The 18,961-nt window shown below is 39.4% G+C and overlaps 1 protein-coding gene across 2 annotated transcripts; it reads left to right on the top strand.

The window, feature by feature from the left end:
- Positions 1-290: 290 nt before the first annotated feature.
- lingo1b (leucine rich repeat and Ig domain containing 1b) lies at positions 291-14,316 on the top strand. 2 transcript variants are annotated; one of them, XM_027004750.2, is made up of 2 exons: positions 291-688; positions 11,451-14,316. In XM_027004750.2, exons 1-2 carry the CDS (start codon positions 677-679, stop codon positions 13,302-13,304), a joined length of 1,866 nt encoding a protein of 621 aa, XP_026860551.1. In that variant the 5' UTR covers positions 291-676; the 3' UTR covers positions 13,305-14,316. The 2 variants fall into 2 exon arrangements, with proteins under 2 accessions (XP_026860551.1, XP_026860550.1); XM_027004749.2 differs by having other exon boundaries at positions 11,448-14,316.
- Positions 14,317-18,961: the final 4,645 nt, after the last annotated feature.

Here is an 18,961-nt window from a genome sequence, read left to right as displayed (position 1 = left end):
AGCCTTTCCAGAGGTATGCTCAAATCTTTATTCACCCACATGGTTATGACATGCATGTGTCCCTGCCATCACTCTTGGACTCTCTCTCTCGCTTTCCCTTTATTTTCTCTTTCCCTCTCTCTTCAATCTCTCACCCCCTCCCCCCTCTGTTGCAGTTGCTGTGACGAACAGCAGAATTGAATTTTATTAGTCACATCGGCCCTGTTTTGAGCATCGTGCAGCTTTTCTCTTGTTCTCTCCTCTCTCTCTCAGCCTGGCGATCTTGAGCATGCTCCCCCCTTTCCCCCTTCTCTCCCTCCATCTCTCCATCTCTCGATGCGCCACGGCTCCTCCCTCCACCTTGCACAGTGGTGGCCCCTCCCTCTCCATCTTTCTTTCTCCACTCGCTCTCTCGCTCTGCTAGGTACGGCGTGTATTTCGAAGCCCTGGGAGCCGGTGCACTCCTGTTTACATGGCTGCCTGTGTCTGGGGCAGGAGCTCACACATTCTGGGGACTGCGGCTGTCCCCGTTCCGCCTTCTGAGTGTTTTCCAGTCCATTGGCTCGCTTTCAGGAATTGTTTTTTTCCTCGTGAATTTCTTCAAAGGCCTCCTCAGTGCCTCTCTGGCCGCTCTGGCCTTATTCGGATCTAAACAGCAACCCTGCAGAATGGACCTGCCAAAATTAGACTTCTCTGCATGACGTTTCTGGTAAAGGACAATTTATGTTTAATACTGGAAAATGCATGTTAAGTTATAGAATGTTGCTTTTGGTGAGACAGGTGGGATAGAAGAGGCTGATGTCTGGAATTTTATGGTGAAATGTGTGTATGCGTGTGTGTGTGTGTGTGTGTGTGAGAGAGAGAGAGAGAGAGAGAGAGAGAGAGAGAGAGAGAGAGAGAGAGAGAGAGAGAGATAGAGAAAAGTATATTCCAGACAGTAAGATATAGAATAATGGTGACTAATTTGACATTGCATATAGGATTTGAGACCACCATGGATTATATTGTCATGGAGATCATCATCATATTCACATAAACATAAACACAAGCCATTTTCAGTTTGTTCTGTGCTCTTGGTCTTTCTAAAATGGATGTCTATTTATTGGATTAGACATTTATTTGTGAATGTATGTGTCTAATTGTCTGTTCAGGGTGCTTGTTCATTGTTTATGGGTATTTATGGTTATAAAATAAAGGGTATTAATTTCAGCGTGTGGAAGCAAATACCATCCCAGTGATTTCCCCATGATTTTTAATTCTTTTACTATTTAGAGTCTTCATAATGGAATCTGTAGGATCTCTATGTTTCTCTCTCTGTATTTAGCTCTTTTCGTCTCTCTCTGATTCTCTCTCTGTATCTCTCTCTATCCCCCCCCCCCCCCCGCACTCTCTCCCTCTTTCTCTTTATAACTGACCAGAACATGCAAAGCCAGTTCCATAGATGGCAAGGTGGTGTTTTAAGGGCAACAATGCACTTTACTTTCAAATCTTGGCAGATAATGAATTAACTGAGGGATACCTGGGGCATGATGTATGCTTGATCTTTGACTGATGCCTCCTTCAGAGCTGCCACATTTCACTACCTGTACTTTTTGGCACTTGCATGGAAATGAATGCTTCATTACCTTGACTGTATTATTTTTTTAATTGTGGATTAGATTTGTAAATGTATGTGGGTTGGCTGGCCTGACATTGCCTAATAAACATGAACTCCGTAGCCAGAACATCGTGACAGTTGATCAAACCAAATGAGTAAAGTGTAAGCAGTGCTCAGTGCTCTGTTACACAATCCACACGTTGAGCACTGAGCTAAAGCTCTTTCTGCCTTTCTCTAAGATGACTGGCATTCATCACCACGTAATATATGCAAATATGCATATAAACATGTATTGGGAAGGAACACTGAAGATGAAGCAACTGCATGGTAACACGGTCTCTGTCACATCCAAGGGAGAAAATGCAGCAGACAAACTAGAGTGATTTATGCCAGACTAAACCTTCTTACAGTCAATAGGGACACAATTAAGACCCGAATCAATAACCTGAAATATGTTTTCAATAAGCCAGTGATTATGTTAACAGCAGTTCACCCACTAAGCAAATTCTCTGCTGGTGGTAATGGCTATTATGATAATGCTCTATTCTGATAAGGTACACCAGATGACGAGCGATAAGGCTGCGCGTTCTTTCCCTCGCCCCGATCAGTCATGTGTTCCACCCTAAACGTCTCCTCGGTTTTTGTTAAATGATGCAACACAGCAAGTGGGGGCAAATATATTCAAATAATTCAGATCCTCACCAATCAACCCCCAGACACCCCCCCCCCCCTCTCATTTTCGCCCCGCCCCTATCACTCCACCTCCCTCTGCCCACTACATTTTTATGGACTGTGAGAAAAACGATGGGAGCCAGATTGGCTGCTTTTGTCCTCGCTGTAGTGCAATGCTGGAATCAGGATCCATCGGTGCAACGGCTCATTTCTGCCGCACAGGATGAAGGACCATTAAAATGACCCAAGCGTTGCAGTCACACTGGCTGAGGGGGGTTTGCAGCGACAGGCATCCAAGTGGCATATCAGACACCACGTGCTCCATCCAGCTCTCCCACAAATGCGTTCAGAAGGTCAGAGAGTGTCTACTCTGCAGAAGATCCCCCTTAAAATTTAATCAAAGCAGCTTTATGTAAAAAAAAAAAAAAAAAAAGAGAGACAGGCTCCAGGGGGTAGGGCCCTCTTGCCCTCTAGTCCCTCTCTCTTACCCTTGGCTGGTTCTTTGGAGGGGATGGGTTAGTAAAATCCGTGCGTAGATTACCATCTGCATTTCCACGGTTCAGCTGTATTTATCATAGAGCATTCAACCCTGGATCTGCCCTTATTATATCACCTTCTCTACCACTAATGGCTGTATTTTTTCCTTAGTGAGAAAGGAGAGGAAGGGATCACTGATAGCATAGGCTGCACATAAAATGATTAGGCTGGGATGGAGGGCTGGCGAGAAGAACAATGCTGGTATAGTTCAGGAAGACTGAACGTGATCATCTCTTGGCTAATTTCAGGGGATAAGTTCCGTTCTAGTGGAACTATTGATAAAGAACTCCAAGTAGCTTGGCAAGAGATTGCTTTTGGGATTACGTTCACCCTACATTCCCTCCCCATTTCTCCTCTCCTTCTTTTCAATTAAAGCCAAAACAAAGAGCCCTGTGTGTAAAGGAGGAAAGGAGGTTGGAGTAATTACCGGCTTAGGCCTGCTACTAGTGGTGAATTTCAAGCATATCTCTGGAGCATTAATGAGGAACGCGGACCATTTTATGAAAAGATTATCAACCATTGTCAGGTGGCAGAGGGACTGACTGGTGCGGAACTGGTTCCAATTCGATTTTGCACTATGACAGGAAATTTGACGAGCTGCAGCAGCCAGTAATAATTCAGAAGATCCCTTGGCTGCCCCGCCTAATAACATTCACAGTGCTGCAATAGTGAACCATTTGATTGATAGCTCTGACATGGAATAGATGTTTCTCACTAACAAAGTGAAATTCCATGCCAACTAGACATTTTTGTATAGTTTTATGATTTATAGCCAACAAATGCATATTTTAATCTAATTTCATCTGGCATGTCGCTAGGGAGGTATTTAGTTAAAGTACTGTAGACGATATATAAATAAAACAAATTTCATATTTAACATATTTAATGCTGGGAACAGCATGTTTTTTTCTTAATTTATAATGGAAAGAGAAGTTTTAAATCATCCGTATGATATGAGGGGCCTTTTTGTGTTAGGAGACTTACATATCTTAGAGTAGTGTTCTTGTTATTTCTTCATCAAATTTCACATTAGTCTTCCTCTCTGTGACCTCTGGCATTTCTCAGCTCTGAGCCCAAACCTTAGGCTTTGATCTAAATATAACGGTAGTCAAAAAACAAGATCAAAAGGGTGAAGAAATTGGAAGTCAAATGGAAGAACACTGCTGGAAGAAAATATCTTGAATAATGCATCTGTACTATCAGGACCTGGGTTGATTTGATATACAAAATTGTAATTGCGAGCTGGGGGAAGATGAATGCTTAGGGCAGGGGAGCTGATTATTGATCTGGGCCAGGTCCTCTGTGATGAACGGCTGTTGTAAATACACATAACGACATCTTCTTATGTTGTAATGGATGGCAGTCTCTGGATTCTTAACAAGGGCAAGTTATCACTTCATTATGAAATGTCTATTGCCACCCCATTCGCATTCAGGATAAATTATATTTGTGCAAGATTTGTGCAGTATTTATCTTTTTAGTTATTAATCATGAAGGCACTTGGTCATGTACTGCATGCACTAATATTTGGAACTGAAATGCTGTAAGATTCAGAAATGGTGACTAAGGTCACCAATGCCACCACTGGCCTTGTAATGCAGGTCATACAGCACCTCAAAATCAGTTAAGTGGGTACTCCAAATATTTATGCGTTAAGAAGATATAAAATTTGATTACTGAATGCATTTCCTATTCGGACTCTGTTCTGCATTGTGTCCACAGATGACAGAGAAAGAGAAAGAGAGAGAGAGAGAGAGAGAGAGAGAGAGAGAGAGAGAGAGAGAGAGAGAGAGAGAGAGAGAAAGCGAGAGAGAAATGTTTTGAATAAGTAAAATTGACTGAGAAATAAGATATGCTTCCCTGTGGATAAAAGGGGCTATTAGCTACTCAACATATAGTCTGCATTCTCTGTGCTTTTAACATGCAGCAGATTTCTATGAGAGTCCCAGAACATTATGAGCATCCATAGACTTAAGGCAGAGTGCTGAGTCATGTTTTTATCAAACAGTGATTAATCATTATCTGAGTTGGCCGCAAGAGTATACTGTGTAATATAAACCTAAGCCTAAATTCAACTTGACTCCCTCCAAATTGAACAGGGGAAATTACAATGATTCAATTACTATGCTGCTTTAAATAGCTAATACTTTATATTTAAGGTTAACATTGTGAAGATTAGTATAACTTGCTTTGTGTTAAAGCTTTTTGTTTTATCTACTGATCAAGCCACTTAACTTCATTGATTATATGTATTAGGTTAAGTTATTATGTTTATTAATATGTTCTTAGGGTTATTTAAAAATGCACTGAAGTGCTTTTTGGGTCATTTATAAAGCATTTGTATGTTATTATACAGCGATTTAAATGTGCATCTAAACCAATCTGTGCTTGTAACCATTAATAATTAATTTAAAGTTATTTTTTTGGGCAGTAAAGCTTATTTAAATGTATAATCATTTGGTCAGCAGGCTTAATAGTTTTATTAATGTGAACTGTAGGTTAAACAACAGCAGACTACTGAGTTCCTGGGGTCACTATGACCTCAATTGGTAAGTACTTGGCTATGTGAACTATGTTGGTTTGCTGAGAATTGACTAAATGTTAGCAAGAATGTCAATACAGTAGACTAAAGTAAACATTTTGACCGACAGCAGTGTTTTTAAAACTGATCCAAAAGACACATATAGCAATTCGATGCCTGGCTGAGGAAGTAACTGTTTCTTGTTTGGGTCAAATGTAATATGATGTCATATTTATTTTTCTTACCAGAAACATGCATGTGGGTCAGTATTCCTAATGGCTTGTTTGCTTTGCTTGGTCCGGCGGGCCCACTCTGGCAAGGTCGGAGACAACAAAAACGTTATGGACAGGGAAACTGAGGAGGCAAAAGAAATGGTCTAGAGTCATATTTGTTCCCCCTTCCCAAGGTTATCACTAGGAAGAAATGAGGGACAACGAGGCAGTGAAAGAGGATAAACAGGCCTTCGGTTTGAATTACGGTGCTACAGCAGGAGTAAAGGCAGGATATAACCAGGATGTGGTGATGGAATACATAAGCAGGGGAACATAAAAAAAGATAAAATCAACTTAGCCAATATGTGCTTTTGCTACTACTGAAAACAATGAAGGAGAATGTCTGGATTTATTTGTTAAATTTATCATGATAAAATAAAAAGTGAGAAATATGATATTGTTGACAAAGTTAAATGATCACAGCTGAAAGGCCATGCAACCTTAAGTCATTACTCATTTCCAGTGTTAAATTGTAGAATCTCACAGCCTTAAATAGAGAAATAAAGCGGTTTCCCTCTATTGGAGGTGGAATTGATTTCTCTCTCTGAGATGATTGATGGCCCTGAATGTGACAGAGAAAGAAAAGGATAAATCTCCAAACGTCCATGCTTATGAGCTACTCTAGCATTGCAAAGATTGTAATAATCTTAAAGAAATCTGTTTCTTCACCAACCAGACAAAGGCACTTCAGCAGGTAGGCAATCTGACTTGAAAAATAAGACTCTCTCTCTCTCTCTCTCTCTCTCTCTCTCTCTCTCTCTCTCTGTCTCCCTGTCATGAGGTTTATGTCCACCTGTCAATTTCTGATTGACCTTGACAGGTCAACAGGCCATTGCCATGCACGAATATGCCTTTTTAGATGCATGAATACCAATTATCCCTATTCTGTGCAAGCGACACATGAACAACTCCTTGAGTTATGGAAGGTATTGCATTACAGAAATGTGGAGCATCCCATACTAGAATGAAGAAGGTTGGAGAACTTCTCTCCAAGGGATGCTATGTTAAAATAAATCTGCGATGCCCTCTTAGTTTCCTTGCCTCCAGCAAGCATGCAGGCTCGATTGGGTACGACCTCATAGTGTGGAGGGAGGTGCAATAGAGGAGGAAAACTGTTTCTCCCATGCAATTCTGAGCACAGTTACCAGGCCACGACAGAACAGAACGAAAAGAAGCTAAAAAGCTCCCAGGAAGCAATGGTCAGGCGTCACACCAAAAAGTCGTTGGAAAATGTAAAACATGGACATTACACTGTAGGATTGTTTTATTTATTTTTTATTTATTTTGAACCTTTTCCTCTTGAAATAGTGTAAGACAATAAGAAATGCAACAGGATGTAAAGCTTCATTTAGTATTCATGAAATCTCTCTACAGGAAACTGTACTACAAAACTTGAAAATCATTGCACATAAACAGTTGAGTGTGCTTTTGGGATGTTCATAAATGTTTTAAGCCCATGGCTAATAGTGGTGGTGCGAAAGCCAGCACGTTCAAACAATTCAAGAACATCCCTTTTAGTGCATTAGTTGTTGAGTAAAATAATATTATCACATGAAATATATGGAATCGTAGTAATGTAATAGAAAGACTAGAAAGCACAAAAAACCCATTTTTTTCTAAATATCTAAACAGCTGTTTCTAAGTTTGTAATAATTTACAGTAGTCCCAATGAGTTCCTTGCATTTTTTCACTCTCATGGCCAGAAAGAGGCTGATCTGGCATTTATTCCATTTTTACAAATACAGGGGGATAATGTGGATTGAGTCAGGTGAACACAAGCAGTCCCTTTCCAGACAAAGAACTTTGTGCTTGGACCAGAGAACTCCACCAACCAAAAATGAGAGCTGCAGATATTCTCTAATAGTGGGAATTACTGGCTATAGTGGGAGTTACTGGCTATAGTGGGAATTACTGGCTGTTTGAATGAGCCCACTATACTGAGCATCACTAAGTCATTAAAATATTCTGGCAGTTAAACAGAGCTAAGCAGTTTTTACTCCTCTTCATACATAATTACTAGTCACCTGACTGACTTTGAGTTTTTTTAAAGCAATAATTCAAATTTTAATTGAATAATAAATTCAGCACTTTGATTAGAGGCATTTCAACTGCTGGTGTTTGACCACTGAGGCCAATGAGCACTGCGGTATTCGCGTCTGCAAACATCTGGACTGTTTCACTGAAACAAATTTAGATTATTTAGATTAATTACAGAGCTTATTGCATGAAGTTAAATTACTGTATGTGTACAAGTGTGTGTGCATGTGCACGTATGTCTGTGTGCATTTATCCATGTGTGATGTATGTGTGTGTGTGTGTGTGTGTGTGTGTGTGAGAGAGAGAGAGAGAGAGAGAGAGAGAGAGAATATGTATCTGTTGCATCAATGTGAGTATCATTTGTACTTTTTTAAAAATTCAGCCAGCATTCTTATTAATTCTCAGTTTGCCTCTTGGCAACTTGTAGATTAGGAGCAAAAAAAAGCAGCACAAATGAGCTTTTTTTTTTTTATCTGCATAGAACAGGTATCCATTTCAGCCCAAGAGCAGCACTCTCTCTTCCAGCAGGGACACTGTAAAGCCATAACAATAAAATAAAGGGTCAATGTAGATTTGGATGTGTTGGTTTCTTTTAATTAGGGAATTCGTGACACACCGAAGAGGCATTAGCAACTGTAATTAAGTAGTCATTTTCAATTGTGAATTAATTTAAAATAAAATTCCTAACTGAGGAGGTGAAAGCTCATGATTTCTTTAACCTTAGACATGTGCTTTAAATTAAAGTCATAAAGAAGGTATTGGAGTTATCCAGGAAGCACTTAAGTAATCACATTTTAACAGGTCAACCCTCTAATACTGTGGTCCAGAGCTATTCTTTGTTGTAATTAATATATGGTTTTCTGCATAGTATTATGTTCTATTTCAAATGCTATAGTATTACAACATACTGTTTCATGTTTCCAGCAATGTGTTAGATCTCAGTGAGTTAATCAAAAACCCCTGCTGTTCCTGTGGCACTTATGCTTGCGGAGTAGGACAGAACGCTTCGAGCCCGTTTAGATGAGGTGTAAATACCGCATGATTACAACCCCACCTTTATGGTAGATCTGGTTACGTCATGACCTTCACCCCCCAACCATCTCAGCTATTGTAGTCATTTAATCGATGCTGTAATTCTCACACACTACCACGAACACCCCTCGGCCCAACATGGGGGACGCATGCAGATCACGCTCAGCAGATATATAACTGTCGGGATTGACTGCAGCAGCCATCTCGAGCCGACCAAGGAGTATCTATTGATGCATCGTATATATTGCAAATCTCCTCTCTCAGTTTTCACATTGAAAACGGCTCCTCTCGGTGTCAACACACCCGAAAATCTACACGAGGCTGGAACCGTCGATAGCATCTCGGCAGCAACGCTGCACCAAGCAGATGGCCGCATGCGGGCCGATTCTCTTTCTTTTTCCTACAGCACTCTCAGCTGGTCGAAGTAGATGGCCTCTGGCTGCTTCACAGTGTGAAGCTCTGGGCTTTTATCGCGATGTGCGACAGGTCCCTCTCTCAGGTTTCGATGAAAATAGATAATGAGAAAATGAAATAATACATCTCCAAAAGTCATTTTAATGGCTATAAGAAGTGCAATTGTGTATATGCTCCTGGAGTGTTGTATTTCAGAGGGTAGTCAGTAAATTCAATTATTTGTAAAAGATTTACTTAAATTAATCAAAACCTAGGTTTGCTGTTTTTAATAGGTTTGCCTGTTTTCCAGGCATAAATTAATCCTAAATCTTGCCTAAGTCACTGACTATATTGCAGTGCCAATCGTGAAGCAATAAAATGATTTTTAGTCTATTTCTAGTCCTTAATCTGGCCCTAACAATTTTGATATGTTTGATCATTACTACCCATATGTGGATAGTTAAGTGTTATCATAACATTTGATTGTTATCATGGGTATATTCGAAGATGGTTTCAAATGTATTTTAATGACATTTACATTTATGTGATTATGGTAGTCAAAATGCCATATTCTGTAATAATCGTGTTTTACCACCTTACCACTGGCAGACACCAACGTGTGAATACTGATGGTGTTTTCATTTGAAGGGGACAACTTTTTACTGACAAATTTGCCTACACATATGCCAGCCTTGCCTACTACAGACACATGTAGGGCAAGACAGCTGAAGCAAGGCGATGTTAATCCTCTGTCAAAGAAAATCCAACTAAGGAAGAAAAACAAGATGTTGTAACTTCTAACCTAGAAAAGATCAAATAAAAACTGTATTATTGTCATCAAATGTTCAGTTTCTTTTGTTAGCTAATACATGTGTCTTGGTTGTTCTGATGGAAGAAATTGAATATGAACCTCAAAATGGTCAGAGTAACACAAAACTCATTAGCTGTAAAACATATTTGCATTAAGCTTTAAATATACATCACTGTCTATGCAAATATTTCACCAAGCAAGCAAGGTCTTTGTTTTATTAGAACATATAACTCTAAGAGGTAAAAATGGGATTCTGTGATCGATTTTAGAAAGTAGAGCTTGAAGGCTTCTGCAAGTTAAAACCGTTGTGAGTCAACGTTAGCTAGGGTTGAGGAGCGGTTCTGTGTCTCAGTGCCAGTCTTGCTTTATACTGTACAGCCCTCCTCTCCCACTTTCTGTGTAGTTTGCTTTCAAGATTTCTCAAATAGATACTGGAAATGTGCAATAACAGTTGGAGGTAAAAATAGTGATGAAACCTGTGTGGACAATGAACACAGCAAGCTTTACTTTGGACAAAATGCCATAAAAGTGAAGTTTAATATTTGGCCTATTTAGGCCAATATTTCATCTCAAGCAGTTCACAGTATGTTAACATTAGGAGTCTTGGACTATTTTGGTCATCTTTGAATCTTTCCGATTTAGCCTTTATATACCACCTGAAATAATGTTTACTCTGCAAATGTTTTGGTTTTTTTCAGCACATCACCTATGTAACCTGACACAGACAGGTTATTTTTTTCACTTTGTTATGTCCTAACAACATATTGGTTCCAAAAACCATACAAAACATACAAAACATCTAAAATTAGATTAGAAAAAAAAAAAAAAATTTACTATAAAAACATAGTGACGCATTTTAAAGACTGAAAATGAAAACACAAGTTGCAAATGTGAATATGTAAATTTAAAATTTAGATAAAATTTAGATAAAATAAAACCATATACAATTGTCTGGTCTGCAGACAGAAAACAAAAACTAGCGTTCCAAGCCAGCACTTCCGACACAAGGTGACAGCAATGTTCAACATGACTGTGTTTTTATGCTGTCATGTCTTGTCATGTCATCACTCCATTGTGATCAGTGAATCCAGGGGGCAACATGGGAATTTTACACAAATCTTTTACACAAAGTACACAAGGTGCATCAATACCAAATTAAGAAAAATAACATTAAAAGAAATACAGTCCCCTTTTAAATATGAACATAGTACTTTGTTTTGTACTGTTTTCTAAAATGATCTTAACAAAATGAACACTGCAACTGTAAGAGCAGCAAATTAATTACAAATATTATTTTATTCTTGTCATTACTTATTGTTCCTCAGACTCAGACTATATATTTTTTGTTTTCAGTATGTCATTAATTAAGTGCTATTGGTTTGGCTTTATGCAACACAATCTGTGCAAGTACAGTATAACATCATTGTGTTCATAAGCAGATTTGCCTGAGCTTTACTTGGAGAAACATTTTACTTTACTTACCTTTCCTGCTGTCCTATTGTTAGATTCTTACATTAAGGTTTGAATTCAGTAGTGTATGTCTGGAGGCCAGCTCCTTCAGTGAGTATGACAAAGCACCTCTGGCTTGTGTCTCAGCAGGTAACTAGCAGGATGGTGGCCGGTGAGGTGAGTGGGCACAGCTACCTGGTGGCATGCTGGCAGCCCATTCTTATCCTGATGCTGGGCACGGTACTGTCTGGCTCGGCCACGGGGTGCCCTTTCCGCTGTGAGTGCAGTGGCCAGGACCGCTCTGTCCAGTGCCACCGCCGGAAGCTGACTGCTCTCCCTGAGGGAATCCCCATCGAGACGCGCCTGTTGGACCTAAGCAAGAACCGCCTGAAAGCCATCAACCCCGAAGAGTTCATCAACTACCCCCACTTGGAGGAGCTGCAGCTCAACGAAAACATCATCTCGGTTATCGAGCCTGGGGCCTTCAGCAATCTCTTTGGCTTACGGACGTTGGGATTGCGCAATAACAAGCTGAAACTCATCCAGCTGGGTGTATTCACTGGCTTGACTAACCTCACCAGACTGGACATCAGCGAGAATAAAATAGTCATCCTGTTGGACTACATGTTTCAGGACCTTTATAATCTAAAGGAACTGGAGGTGGGGGATAATGACCTGGTCTTCATCTCACATAGAGCCTTTCATGGCCTCAGCAGTTTAGAGCAGCTCACAATGGAGAGGTGCAACCTGACCTCTGTGCCCACAGAGGCCTTCAGCCATCTCCATAACTTGCTGGTACTCAAGATGCACAATTTCAATGTCAACATTATTAAGGACTTTTCTTTCAGGAGACTCTACCGACTGAAAGTCTTAGAGATAGCAAGTTGGCCCTTTCTAGAAATCCTGACTGACAAGTCCCTCCATGGACTCAACATTACTACCTTGAGTATCACGAATTGCAACCTCACTGCCATTCCATATGTGGCCATCCGGCACCTTGTGTATCTTCGCTCTCTCAACCTTTCTTTCAATCCCATAGAGGTCGTGGAGGGAAACAAAATGCACAATTTAATGAGACTCCAGGTATTTGACTTAGTAGGAGGGCGATTGGTCACAATTGAGCCTTACTCTTTCAGAGGACTAAATTACCTGAAGGTTCTCAATGTATCCAGCAATAGCCTGAGCACTTTAGAAGAGTCTGCCTTTCACTCGGTTGGTAACCTGGAGACTCTGGCCCTATATGACAACCCCTTGGCATGTGACTGCCGTTTGCTATGGGTCTTTCGGCGGCGCTTGAGGCTCAATTTCAACAAACAGCAGCCATCTTGTGCCACACCTGAGTTTGTGCAGGGGAAAGAGTTTAAACACTTCCCAGATACTCTCTCTACTAACTACTTCACTTGCCAGAAATCTAAGATCCGGGACCACAAACCCCTTCAGAGGATTGTGGATGAAGGGACTACAGTTCGTTTTGCATGCCAAGCAGATGGGGACCCGGCCCCTGTAATTATGTGGCAGTCTCCAAGGAAGCAGTTCATCACCACTAAAACTGTTGGACGTTTGTCAGTTTCCATGGATGGCACCCTGGAAGTGAGGTACGCCCAAATACAAGACAATGGCACATATGCATGTATAGCTACCAATGCAGGGGGTAATGACACCAAACTTGCTCATTTACATGTTCATAGTTATTCCCCCAACTGGCCCCATCAACCTAACAAGACATTTGCCTTCATCTCTAACCAACCCAATGAAGGTAGTGCCAACGGGACTGGTAAATCAGGCCCATTTCCATTCGATATGAAGACTCTGATAATTGCTACTACTATGGGGTTCATTTCCTTCCTTGGAGTGGTGCTGTTCTGTCTTGTACTCCTCTTCCTCTGGAGTCGAGGGAAAGGTAATCCCAAGCCAAACATTGAGATTGAGTATGTGCCACGTAAAGTAGATGGGGAGACTAGTTCAACAGGGGACTCCCATAAGATCCGAATGAAAATGATGTAAAAGCCTCCTCTTCACTATAAGGCAGTCATGATTAACTGAAGTTTATGTGTGAAATCTTTGGCAGGAGACTTCATTTGAGGACTGAGGGAGAAATCGTGTTTGTTTCCCACATAGAACTGGTGGAAAAAACAATGTTTAAAATAAAGCCTTTTCCAAATATTCTTTGCCAATCACTTCACGGCATTGCCTGGCTGGGATTGTTACTTCAAAAGGAAGTCAAAAGGAATTTCAAGGGATCTTGATTTTGTTTTTGTTTTGGTTACTGTGAAGATGACTTTGATTATTTGAGAACCAGAAAGCAGAGGGCCAGTTTTAACCCACACTTGTCTTTGTCTTTTTACCTTTTGTCATTTTTTTAATGTACATAATTATTTCTGTGTACATAGGGCAATACAGTTGTTAAAAGCAAGGGTTCAGAAGTCATGTTCATGGGTTGTTGAGCATAATGGAGTTTTTGTGATGTGCTTACACTGGTCAGTTACATGTAAACTGTATACCCGTCTGATAAAATTGCTGTAAATGACCATTGCCAACTCTTTATAAGAGATATTCATTTTTTAAAAATTAACTAATGATTATGCTTGACAATCATCCATGTTATAAAGTCAAGTGTTAATCCTTAAATATGACATCTTTAAATGGATGGGATAAGTATTGATGCCAGAAATAAACCTATCTATAAGCCAAATGTAGCTTTGAACTTAAAGCCATTTGGTATTTCTGAATGTGCACTGAAGCCACTGATTATGTTTTGGCATCCACATTGAAATATATCTGACAGAAGTCTCAAAAGAAGCCTCAGTAGTTTTCATCTGCTGATAAAAGAGTTTACATTTTTATTGCTTTATCTTACTCATCATATTGTATCATGATTAATTAACGATACCTTAATCCACCCATAACATGTATAATGCAGGGATTCCTCTGAAGGTAAATGTGTTCATAACCCCTTACATCAGTATTACCTCTGGAACAATGGCAGACTGTAAAACAATAAAATGAAATAATTTTTTTTTAAAGTTCAAATTTGATTTTTTTCAAAGTGTTTTATACCTCAAACTTATAAAAGTGCTTGAGATCATGGAAAGATCATGGGCCTGTTTGATGTGAGTACATTAAACCCATTGTAATGTTAATCATTATGAATATGAAATGCTAAATCAATCACAGGTTACATTTTAAAGTTCAGACCCTGTAAGTCAGACTCTGTGGAACAGGATTAGCATAAATAGATACTTTTAGGTTCCAAGAGGAATAAAGCAAAGAAATCCCAAAAGCTAGGTAAATACTGAAGTGTCTACTGAATGAAGGCATGGTAAAGTAATGGGTAGTGTTTAGATCAAACACATTATAGGACTCGACCCACAACGTAATGCATGGCACCAAAACACTAAACAATTCCACACCAGCTGTAGAAAAGGAGGACCTGTTTTTGAAACACCCTACAGAAAAAAAATATCATCAATCTGTCATGCTGTGACATTAATCAGTTTAATCCTCTATTGCAAGATGTGGTGTGAGATACAGGACAGATGCTTCCCTACTGAGTTTTTTTAAAAGTAGAGGGGTTTTTTTTAAGTAGAGCTAACAGTCCACTTGTCTGAACGTGTGATCCAACGAGATAAATTATGATGCCAATGATGTTTGAATCATTAAAACTTCATAAGTAATAATTGGTGACAGTTAGGAGTTAACAGAACACTGAAGATGTGTTTTAGACTAAGCAATGCAGCCAGTGTTGCTCATAAACTTAGAATATAGTAAATTATGCTGAATATGAAAAAGTCAAGTATCTTAACATAGCTTTAATTAAAAGATTTAACTGAAACTGTGCTATGCCTACAGCAAGTTGTGCCTGCCAGTCTGGCAATAGTAGCACAAATAATTACTGAATAAGAGATTTAATGAAATTCAAAATTTGATCAGAGTTTACTCTGCATTTTTTACATTTTTTTAATGTTGATGCATAAATAAATGCTTGATTACTGTTAACTCATGAGGTCACATGCAGGGAAGGCTGGGGCCTCTCTGAGATACATTAGGTCAGGATTGGTCTAAAAAAACAAAAATACCGTTTCCTAATTTGCTTTTTTTTTTGTTGAGACATTCGTCATTTAACCACTCATAGTATCCCCTCATTAATTATTAACAATATCTTAGGACTATTAACATTGCTTGCACACACAATCAATGCTCGTTGTGTTGTGAAGCATGACAAGCCGTGGGTTGAATGAATCCAGTAATGGGGATGCAACTACAGCAGACAATGGCATCAAAAGACAGGATGTACTGACAGCTGGTCATGTCTCGCGGGAACACAATTGGCATAGCTACTCCATCAGATGCAGAGGTAGCACGGATGCTGTGCATCTTGTATAAGATCAGTCTTCCTTCCGTTCACAGCTAGATGACTCACGGACCATCAGCCAAGCCACGCATGGCGCTTTAATACTGAGCAAACTCAACAGCTAAAGGGGAGCGGTGGGCTTTAATGAGGGAGGAAGCGAAGCATTAAGCCTCAGAGTGTGCACAGTGCAGTGAGAGAGTCAGAGAGAGCGAGGGCTGATATAATTAATTCTTAAAAATAAAGTCATCTGGACACAACTAATAAAAGAAGTGCATACCACCACAAAAGCTAATAATCATCACTGGAGAATTCACTTAATAATCTTTATAAAGATTATGATTATGTACATAATCAATTTAAACATATCAAAGGAGAATATTCTCCTCTTGTGTTACTTTCCTATACCCTGGGATTTGGGAGAATTGTGTAATTGACCCAAATGTTTTAAAACATTTCTTTAACACACCAGAGTAAGGCATTTTGCCACTAAATTTTGTAGACTGAAAAGACTGAAAGGGGATCTTCATTGCAATGTCACTCCATTGCAAAGAATCACTTACATCTGCCAGGTGAGAGTGTGGCAGGTGTGTTTGTGTGTTTGACAAAGAGGGAGGCACAGAGACAGGGGGTAGGAGGAAGGTATGGGAGAAGGCGAGAGAAGGGTGATGCCAGCAAGGAGTTTGTAGCTCTAAGACACTCAGCGGAGCATCTGTTGTAAAGAGCTTATTTACATTCTGGCCAAATAGAGGAAGAGCGGAAGGAGAATGAGAGAATCAGTAGCTATATGCAGTCTCTGGGCACTTTGGCTGTTTGGAGACCTGGGACTCTGTTTTTGTGGACAGCTCAAGTGCAGAAATAAAGTATAAGACTATGATGCAGGCACACGTAGTCGTGCCAAAAATGTTTGCTATTTCCATGATTGGCGGCACAGACGCCAGATTTGGCACAGAGCGGCACAGGTGTTGCCTCAGCCTGAATACACGATGAACGTGTGGTTAGGTGTGCCGTCCCAAACTCCGATCACACAAACTCCTCTCATTCCTTTTAAAAGCCGAATGTGAGCCAGAGACATATAGTGCAGTGACAATTCCGTAACTGCAGGAACTGCAGCCCTAAAAAAAATGTTCACAGATACGGAAATGGACATACTTGTCTGTACACACTTCCCAAGCCACAATATATGGCACTAAAGATAATAATAATTTATAATAATACATTTATACAAGCAATTATAATAAAATAATTGCTATTATTATTATAGTTGTTCACTGTGATCAGATTTGTTATATGACTAATTTAAATTAGTTATTACATCATTTTCTGTACGTAATGACCTGACAGCTCTCTAATTCACATATAATAGTCTCAACTGAATTGTTTTCCCTTACAAAAAAAATCTAATCAGTTGTGTTTTGTTAGTATTTGGAAATATAGTTTAGTTGTTCATGAAATATAGTTTAGTTGTTCATGAAAGCTGTTCATAAATCCCGTGGTGAGAAATTAAACATGGGTTTAAAACTAACGTAGCGCTGACAAAGTTTAAATGTTACACCCCCTGTTGTGACACTCCACCCATCTTTCTGTCCACCAAATTAACATATGGCAATAAATGTGAGTGCGCCCTACAAAATCATTAATGGCCGTTAGGTGGCTTTAAAGATAGAGCCCGTGTTTTTTCACGTTTTTTCATGAATGCGATACTTGACCCGACTGACCTTGGCAAATTTGCTGCTTTCAGTGGCAATATCAGGAAGTGGGGTTAGCACTATGCTTTCTCTGTTCCGAGGTCAGCATGCATGATTTGTGAGCATTTAAGCTGTCATATATTAATTTTTGCGTATCATAATGTATATATGGACAAACTGCCATTTTGTTTACAATAAGATGCAAAGATAAATAAATTCTCTAAAGCTTGCAGAAAATGAAATGTCAGAGAGAAAACATTGTGATATATAATTGATGGTGAGTGCTCCTTCCATTATTAATAAACTGTAGCTCTGCATTTTTCATGAAATCCTGCCTCACTGTAGCCCTACATGTGAGGAGAGTTTCACTCTGTGCAACATTAGACCAAAACGTCTGCTTGCGAAATTCCTGAGAGCGGACGACTGCTCCAAAAAACACTGCTCTTCAGGATGCCCAGTGTACACGTCAAGCAGCGGTGAGAGTGCTCATCTATCACAAAACCAATAGTATTTTAATGCTCGCTGCTTGTACATTCCCCTACCAAATTCAAAATAAAAATAACCCCCATAAATAAATAAAAAGAAAAGAAAAAAGAGCCACTTGTTCCGTTTATTTTCACCTCTTCCCCTTTCATGCTTCCCTTTATGAATTTCATATTGTTTAGAAAGATTTGCAGCAGCTCATAATGTGCAAAGCACAATGAGAAGAAAATTTCTTTTTTTTAAATTAATCAAACCATTTAGTGTACACTATTTAATGTCTTTTACTCACAGATGTTGCAGACCCTGCCTACTGTAACTGGCAGACACTGGGAAACAAGGTCCTTTGGCTTCTTGTACAATCAAATGGGATGCAGTTTCTAAAGGAGACCATTGTTCATCTGAAGATTTTAGGCTTTGAATTGGCAATACTGAATTAGTGTATTTTTCTCTATAACTTGGTAAGTGTATGTAATCCATCTTACATTGCAGTGCAACATATTCCTACATGTATGTATGTTAATTCAGCTTCAAAGAAAGTCTTCCAAGTTTCCTTTCAGCAAGGTTATGTGTGACTTATTTGCTTCTGAAATCAACTGTACTGTTACAGTGACTGATATTCCACACAATTCCACACAAGGACCATCTCATCATTCTCCCTTATCTCACCAGCATTCAAACTCATTCTGGTCACCACTGGAACCATGAAATATACCATATCGGAAAATTGCCGTCTATTCAATATAGATGATATTTACAAAATGTTTGGTTTACTGACTGCTACACCGAGGATCTTCAGACAGAACACACTATTCTCATATAATACAAACTCAAGGATGGCTTTTCAAAATGTTTCCATTTCTTAAAATCTGAGCAGTGAAAACTGCACATTTACTTCACAGCTTACAGCAATGGTTTCAAGACATGGAATGCCTTGATTAGGAAAGTTTACAGCAATAAATAACATTTTACACCACACAAGAAGTGGCACTTAAACATGAAAGAGTGCCAGCCAACCAGGAAATAATATTACACAAACTAAATTCTCATGGCATAAATAATTCTCATGGTATAAATATTCATAAAATAGATGTACATAGATGCACAACTAAACTGGTGGATTTGCAATTTCTGAATACATTTTG

Source organism: Electrophorus electricus, chromosome 21, assembly GCF_013358815.1.
Source record: "Electrophorus electricus isolate fEleEle1 chromosome 21, fEleEle1.pri, whole genome shotgun sequence".
NCBI classification, from domain to species: domain Eukaryota; kingdom Metazoa; phylum Chordata; class Actinopteri; order Gymnotiformes; family Gymnotidae; genus Electrophorus; species Electrophorus electricus.
Note: the sequence above shows the minus strand (reverse complement) of the source record. Positions and strands in the feature narration are given on the sequence as shown.